The sequence below is a fragment of the Pteronotus mesoamericanus genome, unplaced genomic scaffold, assembly GCF_021234165.1.
Source record: "Pteronotus mesoamericanus isolate MK-2021 breed Mesoamerican mustached bat unplaced genomic scaffold, CSHL_Meso_final scaffold_167, whole genome shotgun sequence".
NCBI classification, from domain to species: domain Eukaryota; kingdom Metazoa; phylum Chordata; class Mammalia; order Chiroptera; family Mormoopidae; genus Pteronotus; species Pteronotus mesoamericanus.
Window position 1 is genome coordinate 24,114,930 of NW_026555308.1, and position 12,393 is coordinate 24,127,322.

At 47.9% G+C, this 12,393-nt stretch overlaps 2 protein-coding genes across 2 annotated transcripts; both read right to left on the minus strand.

Moving 5' to 3' along the window:
• Positions 1-934: 934 nt before the first annotated feature.
• On the minus strand, positions 935-1,990 carry GJC3 (gap junction protein gamma 3). The gene has a single exon (XM_054589170.1). The coding sequence runs from the start codon at positions 1,988-1,990 to the stop codon at positions 935-937; it is 1,056 nt and encodes a 351-aa protein (XP_054445145.1).
• Positions 1,991-7,289: 5,299 nt separating this feature from the next.
• On the minus strand, positions 7,290-12,393 carry LOC129083840 (zinc-alpha-2-glycoprotein-like). The gene is made up of 4 exons (XM_054589844.1): positions 12,244-12,393; positions 9,874-10,131; positions 8,399-8,677; positions 7,290-7,863 (listed from the first exon to the last, which is right to left on the minus strand). The coding sequence occupies exons 1-4, from the start codon at positions 12,308-12,310 to the stop codon at positions 7,574-7,576; spliced, it is 894 nt and encodes a 297-aa protein (XP_054445819.1). The 5' UTR covers positions 12,311-12,393; the 3' UTR covers positions 7,290-7,573.

Below are 12,393 nucleotides of genomic sequence, written 5' to 3' on the forward strand. Positions count from 1 at the left end.
TTGTCCATTTCCCACTTGCCCTCACTCATTGATTTGTTGGTGTTTAAAAATACATTTAGATATTAAATCTTTCGCTGATTTTATGCACTGCAAATATATATCTTCTAAACATGTGGATTTATTTGCTTTTCTCTTTGTTTTTGTTTAATTGTATGCAGTTTAAGTTTTAATGCAGTGGACTTTAATCAAGCTTTCTTTCTTCTTCTTCTTTTTTTTTGTTTGTACTTTTTGAGTCTTGTTTAGGAAATCCTTCCTGCCCCCAACGTTATAAAAATATTTTCCAATAATAAATTTAAGAGCTAACTTTTCATTTTTCACATTAAAAGTTTAATCCAGAGCAATTTGGCCTTTACTTCATACTTCCCCTTTCTGTGTCTGCTGTAGAGGAGTACTTCTCAAGATTTTGATGCAGCAACCTGTGGTGAGGGGAGGTGATATGGATCAATATGTAAATAATATGGAGAAGTGTATCCAGAACATCATGTGTTCCCCAGTCTGGTGGCATATGCACCTTCTACAGTTTCTACCTCACTGGTGTGATTCATGCATAAGTACCTACTCATAGGGCAGAGCTTTTTCTGCCCCTGGAGCTCCCACTCAGCCTTCGAATCTGCCCAATTTCCTGTGCAGCAGACCTCTGGTTATAAGCCAGGTTCTCCCTGAATCTCTACTTTCCAGTTAAGCTGATGTTTAGCCACAGGCTAGTGGGGGCTCTGTCAATCCCAATGTTCTAATCCAAATGTTCCATTGGGTCTAGGTTGGGAAATAGTGGATTGGAGCAGGGAGACCATCAGCCTGGCTCCCCATGCTCAGTTTCAATCCTGTTCAAAGAAGTGGGAACAGAAACTGGAAAGCCAGCAGCAACCCAGACAACACCCTCACCACTCCCCCTGTCCCCTGTCCTGTTTGTCATCTCTCTCTGGGACTGTATGATCTACCTCTGATTTCTTACTCTCTGATTTTGTTTTCCCCTTGTAGGTCCACAAGGCATTCCTGCCACTGTACATCGGACTAATGTACACCCAGCACATCCAGATTTCCTCCTTTCTCTGTTCATGCCCTGGGCATAGACTGCAGGCACTCTTGGTCTCAAATCTGAATTTTTAGGAAGACAGTTGGTTTGGTCATTTGGTTGACAGGGTCCATACACTTGGCTATATTCACTGCTGGGGAGGTCATCAGGTGTTACCCCTATTTCCTGGACGGTGGGGGCGCATAGTATTTTGGAGGAGTAAGGCTGGCCAAGCAGATTGGTGGGAGTGTCACTGAAGGTTCCTTGTGCTTCCAGGGCAAAGGCGTGGCAGGAAGAAGAGGAAGTTCCCCAGGGGCTCATACCATCTCTCCAGGTCCAGAGGGCAAGCTCCAAAAGAGTGAAAGAGAAACAGAGTCCACTGACCCCAAACATGGTCTTTAGGAAAATGGACTTCTCAGTGGGGCGGGACAGATTACAGGTTATACTACCAAGGCAAGGCTCTCGACGACATGCGAAAGAGCTGGGCATCTTGAAGCCATAGAGATGGTACTGCCCTCCCAAAGCTGCCCCCTCAAGGACCAGTCGCACCCCCAGCTGTGCCACATAGGCCCAGAGCAGCCTGGGCCTTCCAGCCCCTGAGGCATCTGCGCTGCCGTGTCCTTGTCGAACCAGGGTCTCCTCTTCCTTCTTCACCTTTCCTGAGTCTTCCCAATGCCAGATGCCATGATACATGGTGCAACCCATGTAGAGGACACTGGGCACAGCCACCAAGATGACCTGGAAGGCCCAGAAGCGCAGTGGGGAGAGGGGGTGGAAGGCATCGTAGCAGGCAGCCTTGCAACCTGGCTGCTGGGTGTGACACACGAATTCGCTCTGCTCATCGCCATAGACCCCGGTCCCACTGGCAGCTAGCAGCACAAGGTGGAACCCCAGGAGCACAGGAAGAAGGAGGCGCCCCACAGGGGTGGAGTGCCAGCTCTCCTCAGCCACCAGCCGCCTCAGGAAACTGCCACACATCCTGCTATGGAGCACTGAGATAGGTTATTATGAGTGATTGTAACCTACGGGGGGTTCCAGAGTTGCTGGGGATTATTTTGCTTGAGTTCAATCAAGAACCTTGTTGTCCCTCTGGAGCACTGGTGAGGTAGGGTTTTTCATGCCCTATATTGGCTGAGCAAGCACTGAAAAATGACCTGACTCTCTAGCTTGTGCAAGAAATCTAAGATTCTCTACTGGGTGTCTATGAGGAATCTCTGGTTCATTTATGGCCTTGTAATCACGTCCCCTTTAGGGTCACCTCCCAGGACAGGTATTGGGAGGAAGCACACTTTGGTGGTTAGCAATCTCTAGAGTATCTGTCCCCATTCAAGGATGGTCAGTGTCCTTAAAGAGTGTTAGCTGGCATGGAATCTGAGAAAAGCATACCTCTGAGATGATGTTTTTATTTTTAAAATAAGATGAAAAGTTGGGAAGACATCGGCACTTTAAAAACACAGTAAGATCTATGTCATACAAAGAGGACCAAGGGTGAAACTCAGGCTCAGGTGCAGGCAGATATGGACAGGTAGTGGGGATGATATTTTCAAAAAGCAAGGGTATACAGAACGTAAGAACAAAAGGTAAATCCATCTGGAGACAGTAAAAAGCTGAAAGAACACAGAAGAAATTGTTCAGTTTCTTCATTTTCTTTTTCATTCCATGAAGAATGAAACACAAAAGTGAGAAACCCTGAAAGTGGAGCAGGAGCTACGGGCTGAAATCTGCCAGCGGCCATCGCCAGTGGGGCGGGGATGGTTCCCAATGTGAAAGGAAACCTAGACTTCTGCTTGGAGGAGAGTGAGGTGAGGATGTTTTCACTTCTGTTCTCTTGGAAAACCACTCCTTCAGCAACAGTGAGAATGAAGGAACGAAACACAAACTCCACTTGAAAAAGTAAGCTCGAGGACATGTGTGGCCCTGAGATACACTACCTGAAGATGCAGAGTAAGTGAAGAGGGTCAAGAGGAGAGGGGGCCGCGGCGCCTCACTCTTCAGTTCGTAGCCTGTCATTTCCTCCCCGCGTTCTACCTGGCAACTCATTTCCAGGTGCCATCCACATCCATGCCTCGTGTTCCTGAATTTGGAGCAGGGACCTTGGCTAGATCTCTCCAGAAAAAATACCTCCCTTCTCTTGGGGGATGAAAAGTCGGACTTCTTGTTATACAGACTGTCAAACAGCACTTTCCCGTCCTGTGTTCAGTCCCTCGCCTAATGCCGCGTCCTGTGATGTCTGCGTGGCCAACGCAAGGCTCTTTCCAGTGCTTTTGATGCCAGTTGGGTGGTCCCTCCACAGAGGGCTGTCCTCTGCTCTGCCGAGCACGAGGGAGGCTGGATGGGAGGCTAAAGGTGCATGAGGGCTCTGGAGTCAGGAGCGCTGTTGAGCCTCTATCCCAGGTTCCAAAAGAGAAGTACCAGAGTCCAGATTCCAAATACCAGATTCCAGACTAAAGGTAGGTGACTTGGTGACTAACAATAACCTATCTAAGTTGGGACACTAAAGCCTGACCAACCTGGAGGCCAATGCCCATTTATTCCTAGGCATTTAATTCCTTTTGGAGCTATTGTGCCCGCCCTGCCACAATATTCCTCAATTCTTTGTTGTTGAGCCCCTAAGAGGTGCTTCTGCAACTCCTCCTTTTAATTGCGAGCAACTTAAAAGTTTTTTACCAATGAAGACCTTTTGGGAGGGGCGGTGCTGGGCTAAAGTTAGACAGCCAGTGTCTGTTGCTTGTCATCCAACGATGTTGGTGGACACAATTCTGCAAGACTGCAGGGGCTGCGAAGGCAGCTGTGTGCACCAATCCTCATGCCTCAGCCCACGTGGTAAGTCTGAAGTGACAAGAAAACGTGGGAAACAGAACACAGAAGATGAGATGACAGCAATCCATTTAGCTGGCTCTGGAATGGCAGTGTATTTAAGTAGGTTACTTTCCCACATTAAAATCCGATGTTCAGGACCTAATTCTTCATTCTGTGGAATCCTTCAGAAGGCACACTCTTATCTCAAAAGGCCTTTACGGTTTTTCAATGTGGAAGATAAGTGGCAGCCCAGAGCCAAGAAAGCTCTCAGGAGCAACGTTTTGGGCTAAACTGTGTCCGCCTCCCACTTGCACGTTGAAGCCCTAACCCCCCAGCACCTCAGAATGTGATCTGTCAAAATTAGTCACAGCATGGAGATCTCGTAACTCACGGCGGACGGAGAGAGAGGAGGGCAGCAGGTGTCTATCACCACAGCGTTTGAGGCTGCTCACCCTGACTCATTTGCCTAGCGGGGAGAGAACCTACTAGCAGCTGGCATGTCAAAGAGAGGCTCATCTCCCATAAACAGCCAAGGGTCTGCAACGTGAGGATGTGTATGAATTGGGAAAGTTACTGCCTAAAGAAAACAAGAGGGATCTTGGGTCGTCTGAGGCTGGTCATGTGGTGTTTCCTTTCTAGTTATGATGAACTTCATCTTCCTACCTGGAGAGAGGAAAATAAAATGAAATGAAATAAAAGGCAGTGAAACACATGATAGAAGGAGCAGCATGTTGCGGGGAGGAGGCATCTCGTGAGGCTGTCTAGGAGCCTTCCCTCTTCTGCATTCTGGGACAGCTAGCGGCAGGAGGGGCAGGAGGGGCAGGAGGGGCAGAAGGAGGCATCTGCCAGCCTGGCTGTAGGGAAAAGTTTAGTTTGGGCTGCCTGGTGTTCTTTCCAGTCTCTGCAAGCTTTCAGTTGAAGAATGATCCATGGTGGTTATTAACCTCCCAAGTAGAAAGAATTGCCACTTCCGGAGGCTCTCCTGCTTTTGGAGATAGTGATCTAGCCTTCTCGGCTTCATCAGATTCAATGGGAGCCTAAGGGTCCTGACACTCAAGCAGGAGGAGACCCTGCCCAAGTGCGCCCGGCCAGCTGCACCTTTGCTGTTAGACCTCAAGGGGCGCTTTCAGCAGCTAGTTTCTCTGCTCATCCTCCAATCCACTGTACTCATTACTACCTGGTTAATATTCCTGGATCACAAATGTGATCATGTCACGCTACTGTCAAAAAGCCTTTCACTGTGGCCCTGCTCTGGTAGCTCAGTAGGCTGGAGCACCGTCTCATATGCGAGAAGGTTGTCGTTTGGATCCCTGGTCAGGGCACATACCTAGGTTGTGGATTCGATCCTGGGTCAGAGCCCATAACACAGGCAAGCAAGCAATGTTCCTCTCTCACATCCCTGTTTCTCTCTCTCTCCTCCCTCCCTTTCTCTCTCTCTCGCAAATCAATAAATGTATCCTCGGGTGAGGAGTGAAGAAAAGACTTCAACTGTCACTAAGGATAAATATCCGAACCTTAGCGCATATTAACCAAATGTCCCCAGTTTGACCCCCAAAACACCGTTGTGACCTTATCACTGTGTGAAATGATATACTTCTGGTTCCTTTCTTTCTTAATAAACATCTATCTCAGTGTCTTATAACTGAGAGATTTTCAGGAAACATTGATTGAATAAAGAAATGGATGGATGCATTCTCCAAAACTTAAAAAGGAGCAAAGGAAAAAGTCTGAATTGGGATGCAGAAATTGGCAAATTTCATTTCCGTGTCTTCCCCATCTTTTTTCCCCCACCCCTACCCATCTTTGATTTCTTCTCTTTTATTTGTCTTCCCTTTCATGTGGAAAGGAACAAAAAGGTGGAATTGGGATGGGTGGTCTGGAATTGCTTTTCACATGCTTAGATAAGGTGGAGACAGGCTTTACTCAAATTTCTTCCTTGAAACCTTTGCTCATATATTTTCTAAAGAATTATTTTATTCTCATTCAGGATAGTGGGGAAGGGGTGGTGGAGAGAGAGAGCAAGAGAGAGAGACATCGATCAGCTGCCTCCGGCATGCACCCCCACCAAGGATTGATCCCACAACCTGGGCATGTGCCTTGACCAGCAGTTGAACCAGGGACCCCGTGTTTACAGGGCTACACCCCAACCAACCGAGCCACGCTGGCCAGGGCCTCCCTGATATCTTCATCTGAAAGAAGTCTCAGCACGAAAAGAGTATATGTCGGAGGCGGTGATCACGGCAGTGGTCACGGGAGGAGGGGAGATTGGAGCTGTACCTTGACAATGGGTATTATTTCCATTGGCAGAAGTGAGGTCACCTCCGGCATAAAACGGATACCCACTACGTAATTCTTCACTGAGTCCATCAGTGAATGAGCAAAGGAAAGAGAGAGAAAACGCTAACTATGCCTGATGACCAATAAGGCTATTTAGCTGAAAGAGCAGGTTCTAGCAGCAAACAAGGTTAATTATCTTTATTTACTGGTTGACTTGAGAGAGAGAGAGGAAGGGCTGTGTGTGTGTGTGTGTGTGTGTGTGTGTGTGTAGGGAGAGAGAAACGTTGATTTGTTGTTCCACTGCTTTACGCATTCATTGTTTGATTTTTGCATGTGCTCTGACCAGAGATCCAACCCACAACCTTGGCATAGGGAGCTAATGCTCTAACCAACTGAGCTATTTAGCCAGCGATAAGAACAAAGTTAAAAAGCAGCGTTCAGTCAAAATGACAACGGATTGGCAAAGAATGTCTTACGCTCCTATATCCAGCATGTTTCCCGCTTAGTTCAGAGTACTTCATCCCTCCAGTCTAGCTGCTAAACTACCCCCAGAAGAATCCTTCAAAGAGAGACAAGCTAGTTGTAAGAGACTGAGGAATTTTGAAGGTAATTTGTGGCACCAAGGCTTAAAAACTGTCACATCTACGATCTCTGTTCTGGTCTTCTCATTTTTTGTTTTTTTGTTTTTTGGGGTTTTTTTGCTTTGACCTGTGCATAGCGGCAGGTGACTCAGTGAGACTCTCTCTCTCTCTCTCTCAATCAAATGAATCTGGGAGGAGTCTGAGAACCTCCAGCGGATTCTTGCTCCCCTGGGAGTGCATCCTGGAGGGATGGAACCTCCCAAATAAGCTGTGGTTGTGTGTGGCCCCAAGGCCAACGTGGTGTGGAATTGGTGGAGTAGCTGGAGTGGAGGGCAGCGTCACAGGGACGCAAGCAGATGCCAGAAAAACTGAGGTAGAGAAGAGGCTTCAGATTGTACTAAAGAGGCTGCAGAGTTCTGTGACCTTACAAGCGGGGCGGACCTCAGCAGTGAGCACCTGAACAATGCTCAAGGTACCGGGTGGTCCTGCCACGGTAGAGTGGGGGCCCGTGGTCAAGATGGCCAGGACATATTGCTTCCCGTGGATACCACGAATTTCAGATGATTCAAGTGCTTGGGGGCCGCGTGAATGATAGACCCTCTGCTGACATTTCTACAACATTTAACAGCTGAGCAATCTGATTTATTTTGAACATTGACTAGTTGATTAGTGTTGCTACGCCTTCGCAGCCTAGATAATGGGTTCGGGGGGCGGGGGGAGTGCAGCAGTGAGTCAGCACAGTGCCCGGCATTCAAGCCTTGTGTCTCCAAATTCAGCACCTCTGTTCCCTCATGCCTCTCTGGGCCTTGCTGATGGCGATGTCAGTCACTGTGGAGATCATGCCTCTGCTGTCCCAAGGGAGGGGCGGCTCCTGGCCTCCAGACGCCGAGGCGCCTGCAGCCCCTCATTCCTGCCCCTCATTCCATGGGACAGTGAGGGGCTGGGCCACGCTGCTGTGTTGCACGTGGCAGGTGTAGGGGCCTCTGTCCGAAGAGGGGACTTTCACTGTCACCCAGGAGTGGTATGTGCCATTTTCACTAAGCACAATGTCTCCCCATTCATCAGTCTCCACTGGGCTGCCTGCCTGAGTCCAGTACATGCTGACTGGTCGTGGGTAGAAGTTGTAGGCCAGGCACTTGAGAGTCCTGCTGTTTCCTGGGCCCACCTGGCTGGTGATTGACACAGAGGGAGTGTCTGTGGAGAGACAAAGCATGGAGGTGAGGGTCTGGAGGTGATGTTTCCCTGCTGAGTGCCTCCCCAGGCAAACTTCGAGGAGATCGGGGAAGCCGAGGCTTTCCTTGAGCTTTCCCTGTGGGACAATGGAATGTCTGTGGCCCCTTTCTTGCCTCCCAGCAGCCACCCTGCCCACGCACTGCGTATCGACTTCTGATGCAGAGAAACTGTGGGCTTTGGGGTGCCTGTCTCCTGCAGCCTGAGCCCTGCCCCTTAGATCTGCCTGCTGCTCTGCCACGGAGACCCCTCCCTCCTCCCCCGACGTGGCCCTCTTTCCCATTGTTTCTCACTAAAGTGAAACAGTCCTGCTCACACTTACTCATCTTCACCCTTCCTGGGCAGACATTGTACGCACCACAGCCAAGCCAGGAGGCATATCATACAGAGAAATGACTGCAGGATTTGCCTGAAATGTTCCCCTGAGCTCCTGGCTTGGGATTAGCTTGGTGTTTCTGAGCTCAGTGTGGGGAAGCAGGACAGAGAGAGCACTTGGTACCTTTATGGTCCAGGATTTTCTTGCTGTATTGCAGGTAGTTCTGCAGCTTCCGGGGGCACTCGTCTTCCAGGTAGTCCTTGGCTGCTTGCACAGAGCCTTCTGTCTCCCACTTTACCTTTGTAAACACAGCTTTTGTTTGACGGGGAAACCAGCCTGGGATGCCTGTGATAAACTTGATGTACTCTTGTCCATCGTAGATATATGTCCAGAATGCTCCACAGTAGTTGTTATCCCGAAGCTCACATCCGAACCTTCCCTCCAAAGTGTGATTCCCTGCATCTGACCGGATCCCCCAGAAATTAGTCAGCTGGCATCAATCATCAGCTCCATCTTAATAACTCTTACCCCTGCACAGTTTGCAACCCAACAGGAAGAAAGGGTTTTGAAATCTAAGCATGCAACCTGCTCCATCTCGGCAAATGGGTTCTTAGCCAGACATAGGGCAGACAGAGAGAGGGAAACTGAGTATGCTTTAGTGTTGTGGGCCAGTCTGAGATAAGATGCATTCTTCCCAGCCAGGGAACTTCAGAGAGCTACAGACTGGGGACAGATCTTCCAGCCCCATGCAGCGTCTCTTTTAAATGAATTTTGTTTTCGCTATCATGTGAGGTCTTAGGAATTGGGCACTAACACACCAAAGTGCACTTTCAAGTTAAATAGAAATTGTTTGTAGCTTAAAATACAGTAGGCAATTTCTCCTTTTTCCCCAGTTATATGTAAAGTTGATATCTCCAGTTGAGTCAGTATAATATCCTCAGTTTATCTCTCTTAGTGGGTTTTTAATATCTTCAAATAAATCTCTAATGCCCACCTCCCTTCCCAATTAGTAACAACTCTTGGAAAAGGACATTTGCATGGAAGGGAGACAGAACCTCTTTATTTCACTTTAGCAACTGTTATTAGCTTTCTTAGGTGATTGGATTCTGGGGAAGATGAAGACAATCTGTGATCTAGCTTTCATGGAATTACCTGCAGAATGATCCAGGGTTTTTTGTTTGTTTGTTTGTTTGTTTTTAGTTTCGGACCAGATAATTAAGGAATTATTGTTCACTGTCAAACGGCTAGTGAATGGCAGAGTCAGCACTTGAACCCTGGTCATATCGCCCCAAGGTTAGCTTCCTTCCCACCTAGCATGCCTGCATGGGGGTGAGTCTGATACCTTCTAGAGTAGGATCTACCTCAGACAGTGGAGGTGTGGAGCTGAGAGGTCAGATGTGCCTAGGCGAGGGCTGAAACTGACTTCACTTCCTGGGAGGGTTGAGGTCAGAAAGTGAGGATGGGGGAAGCGATGGGGAAGAAGGAAAGGCAGCTGTGATGTGGGGGCGGGTGTGCAGAAATGTCCGTGTATCTGCACTTGTTCTCCCCTCCTCTTTTTAGATAAGGAATATTTCCATCTGTATACCCCTTTCTGCTACAAAATGCAGGCTGCCTCTTTTGCTAAGGCTCTATAGCGCAACAATCCGTTGTTCACTGACCTTTGTCCTCGTAATAGCCCATGATGTCTTTCAGGGTCGCCATGAAGATGTCCTCCCTGGCCTTCTGCAATTGAGTTTCCTTCTCCCAGTCCACCATTCCTTTCACCTGTGTCCACGGGCCCAAGGGCTCAGCCACTCCGCTTTCGCTGTCGTAGTGGAGGAAGGCCAGGTCATTGAGGTAGCCAGTGGCCTGAAAACTGGGGAAGCTGGCCTCGGGCCTGGACACCCCGGTATAGTGGAAGCTCAGAGAGTAGTGCCCTGCAAAAAAAAAAAAAGAAGGTTGAGATGTGGGGTCCACGCAGGGGAGTCCCAATGTTGGCAACAGCGGACAAGGAAGGGAGACCTGGTCACTGGGCTTCCTTCCTCGCCAGCTCTTTCCACCCCGCTGTCAGCCACCTACTATTGAAAGCTCACTTGAGAGAATGGGCTCTACTTCTATTCTAGGAATATTTCAGAGATCATGTTGTGTTTTTACTACATTATGTTGTCTCTTAGCACATCGCAAGATAATATTTCTCAGTCTTCTTGTACGTATATTGGGACCATGACTGAGTTCTGTCAAAAGGGAATGTGAGGGGAAGTGATGTCTTTCTTCCGGTCAGAGGCCTGCAAGCTTGTTTGAATCCTTTCTCTCCTATTTAGGGGGTTAATATGGAGGCCACAGTATGAAGCAGAAGAGTCCCAAAATGCACACCGCCTGGATCCTTGAGTCACCGTGGAGCACAAAAAAGTTGCCGGATCTGTATTCATTTTTACATGGAGGCAAGAAATAGACATTTGTTAAGTCACAAAAAACTGTCCTTGTTACAGGAGCATAACGTAGTCGAACCTGACCAATACATGTAGTTAGAAAGCGTGGAAAGGAGAATTGACTAGAAACCTCCGGAAATGGTCTGGAATGGGTCAGCAGAAGGCAAGACCAGAATGGATCACAGTATTGCCAGGGCTGTTCCTGCATTTCACTCTGATGCAGGAACAGGGAGGGGGCGGGGCATTTTCATGATTAACTCCATAATGAATTCATAATAGAATTCATGAATTAGTAACACTCTCATGGGTGTTACTAATGTTGAAGTCATATGGCAGATTCTTCGTTCTAGGACTGAAGCTATTCTTGCTAATTAGTTCCTAAATGTGATTATCATTCCTTTAGCAGACATTCAAGAAGCAGATCATACTCCATAGTGTGGTGGGCCTGCTTTAATCAATTGAAAGCCACAAGAGAAGAGAAGAGAAGGAATTCTGCCTCCAGACTGCCTTTGGACCCAAGACTGCAGCACTGTATCTTCTCTGGATTTCCGGTGTGCTTGATCAACCCTGCCACACACTGTGGGGACTTTCAGCCCCCACAACGCTGTGAGCCATATCCTTAAAAGAAATCTCCCTTTCTGTGCATATATATGCCATTCATGCCTTTTCTCTAAAGAACCCTGACTAAATTACATTTTGATGTAGGATATGATTAAAAATCTAAATGTGATCAACTGTTATAAAACATTCTGACAGTTCGTGAATGTAATAAATTCTAAACTTCCACCATTTAGTTTATATTTCTTCATCCTGACACTTTGTATGCCAAAAAAGCCTCATTACTCTATCCTAATGTTGACCCTAGTTTTGCCCAACCTCCATCTGGCTTCTTTCCCAGTCACTAGCCTTCCAGGCCCGCTGTCGTAGTGTCTAACTGTAGAGTGAGGGAATGGCTTTGTTCCTTGCAGTGTCCTCCAGTTTATCTGCCTTTACAAGTGCTCTTTGGAGTTGCTGTCTTTCTCCCTGGCAGCCAGACAGGTATGTCCAGCCATTGGAAGGAGAGAGGAACACAAGTTCCACCTGTGTGGCCCCCACTCTCTCCTGGCTGTGACCTAGGAGAGGTCACTTTACTTGTTTGGGTTTTAGGGGTCTCTTTGAACTTTTTATATTTTGACCTGGGGGAGAGAGAGACAGAGAAAGAGTGAGAGAGAGAGAGAGAGAGAGAGAGAAAGAAAAAGAAAGAGAGAGAGAGAGAGATTTGTGGTTTCGCTTATTCATGCATTCATTGGTTGAAATTTGTGTGTGTCCTGACTGGAGATCGAACTCTCAGCCTTGGCATATCAGGCCAGGACTATCTGGCCAGAGCATCTGGGACTTAGTTTTGTTTGTTTGCCTACTAAGGATTTTAGAATCTAATTATTTAAGGTCTTACTTAGCATGAGTCCAGAGGCTCAAAACTTCTGGAAGTATGTGAGCAGAGTTTGCCGACAGCCTCGAGCACCCATTCCTACTGCATACTGGGAATCCCAGCTTCATCTGGGGTCCTCTCCCAGCTGGTCTATCCTGCGCATTACCTCCTCTCCATTCTTCTCCATACCCAGCGCTTGGTTCCCAACTCACCATCTTGGGTGTTGGCAGGACCCAGAAGAAGCAGTAGGGACAGCAGGACAGGTACCATTGTGCACATTGTGTCTGGGTGGAAGCTTCCAGGGTTCCCCAGGTCTTGGTGAGATTCTTTGGGTAAACAGCTAGATATAGTTTTGGGAATGG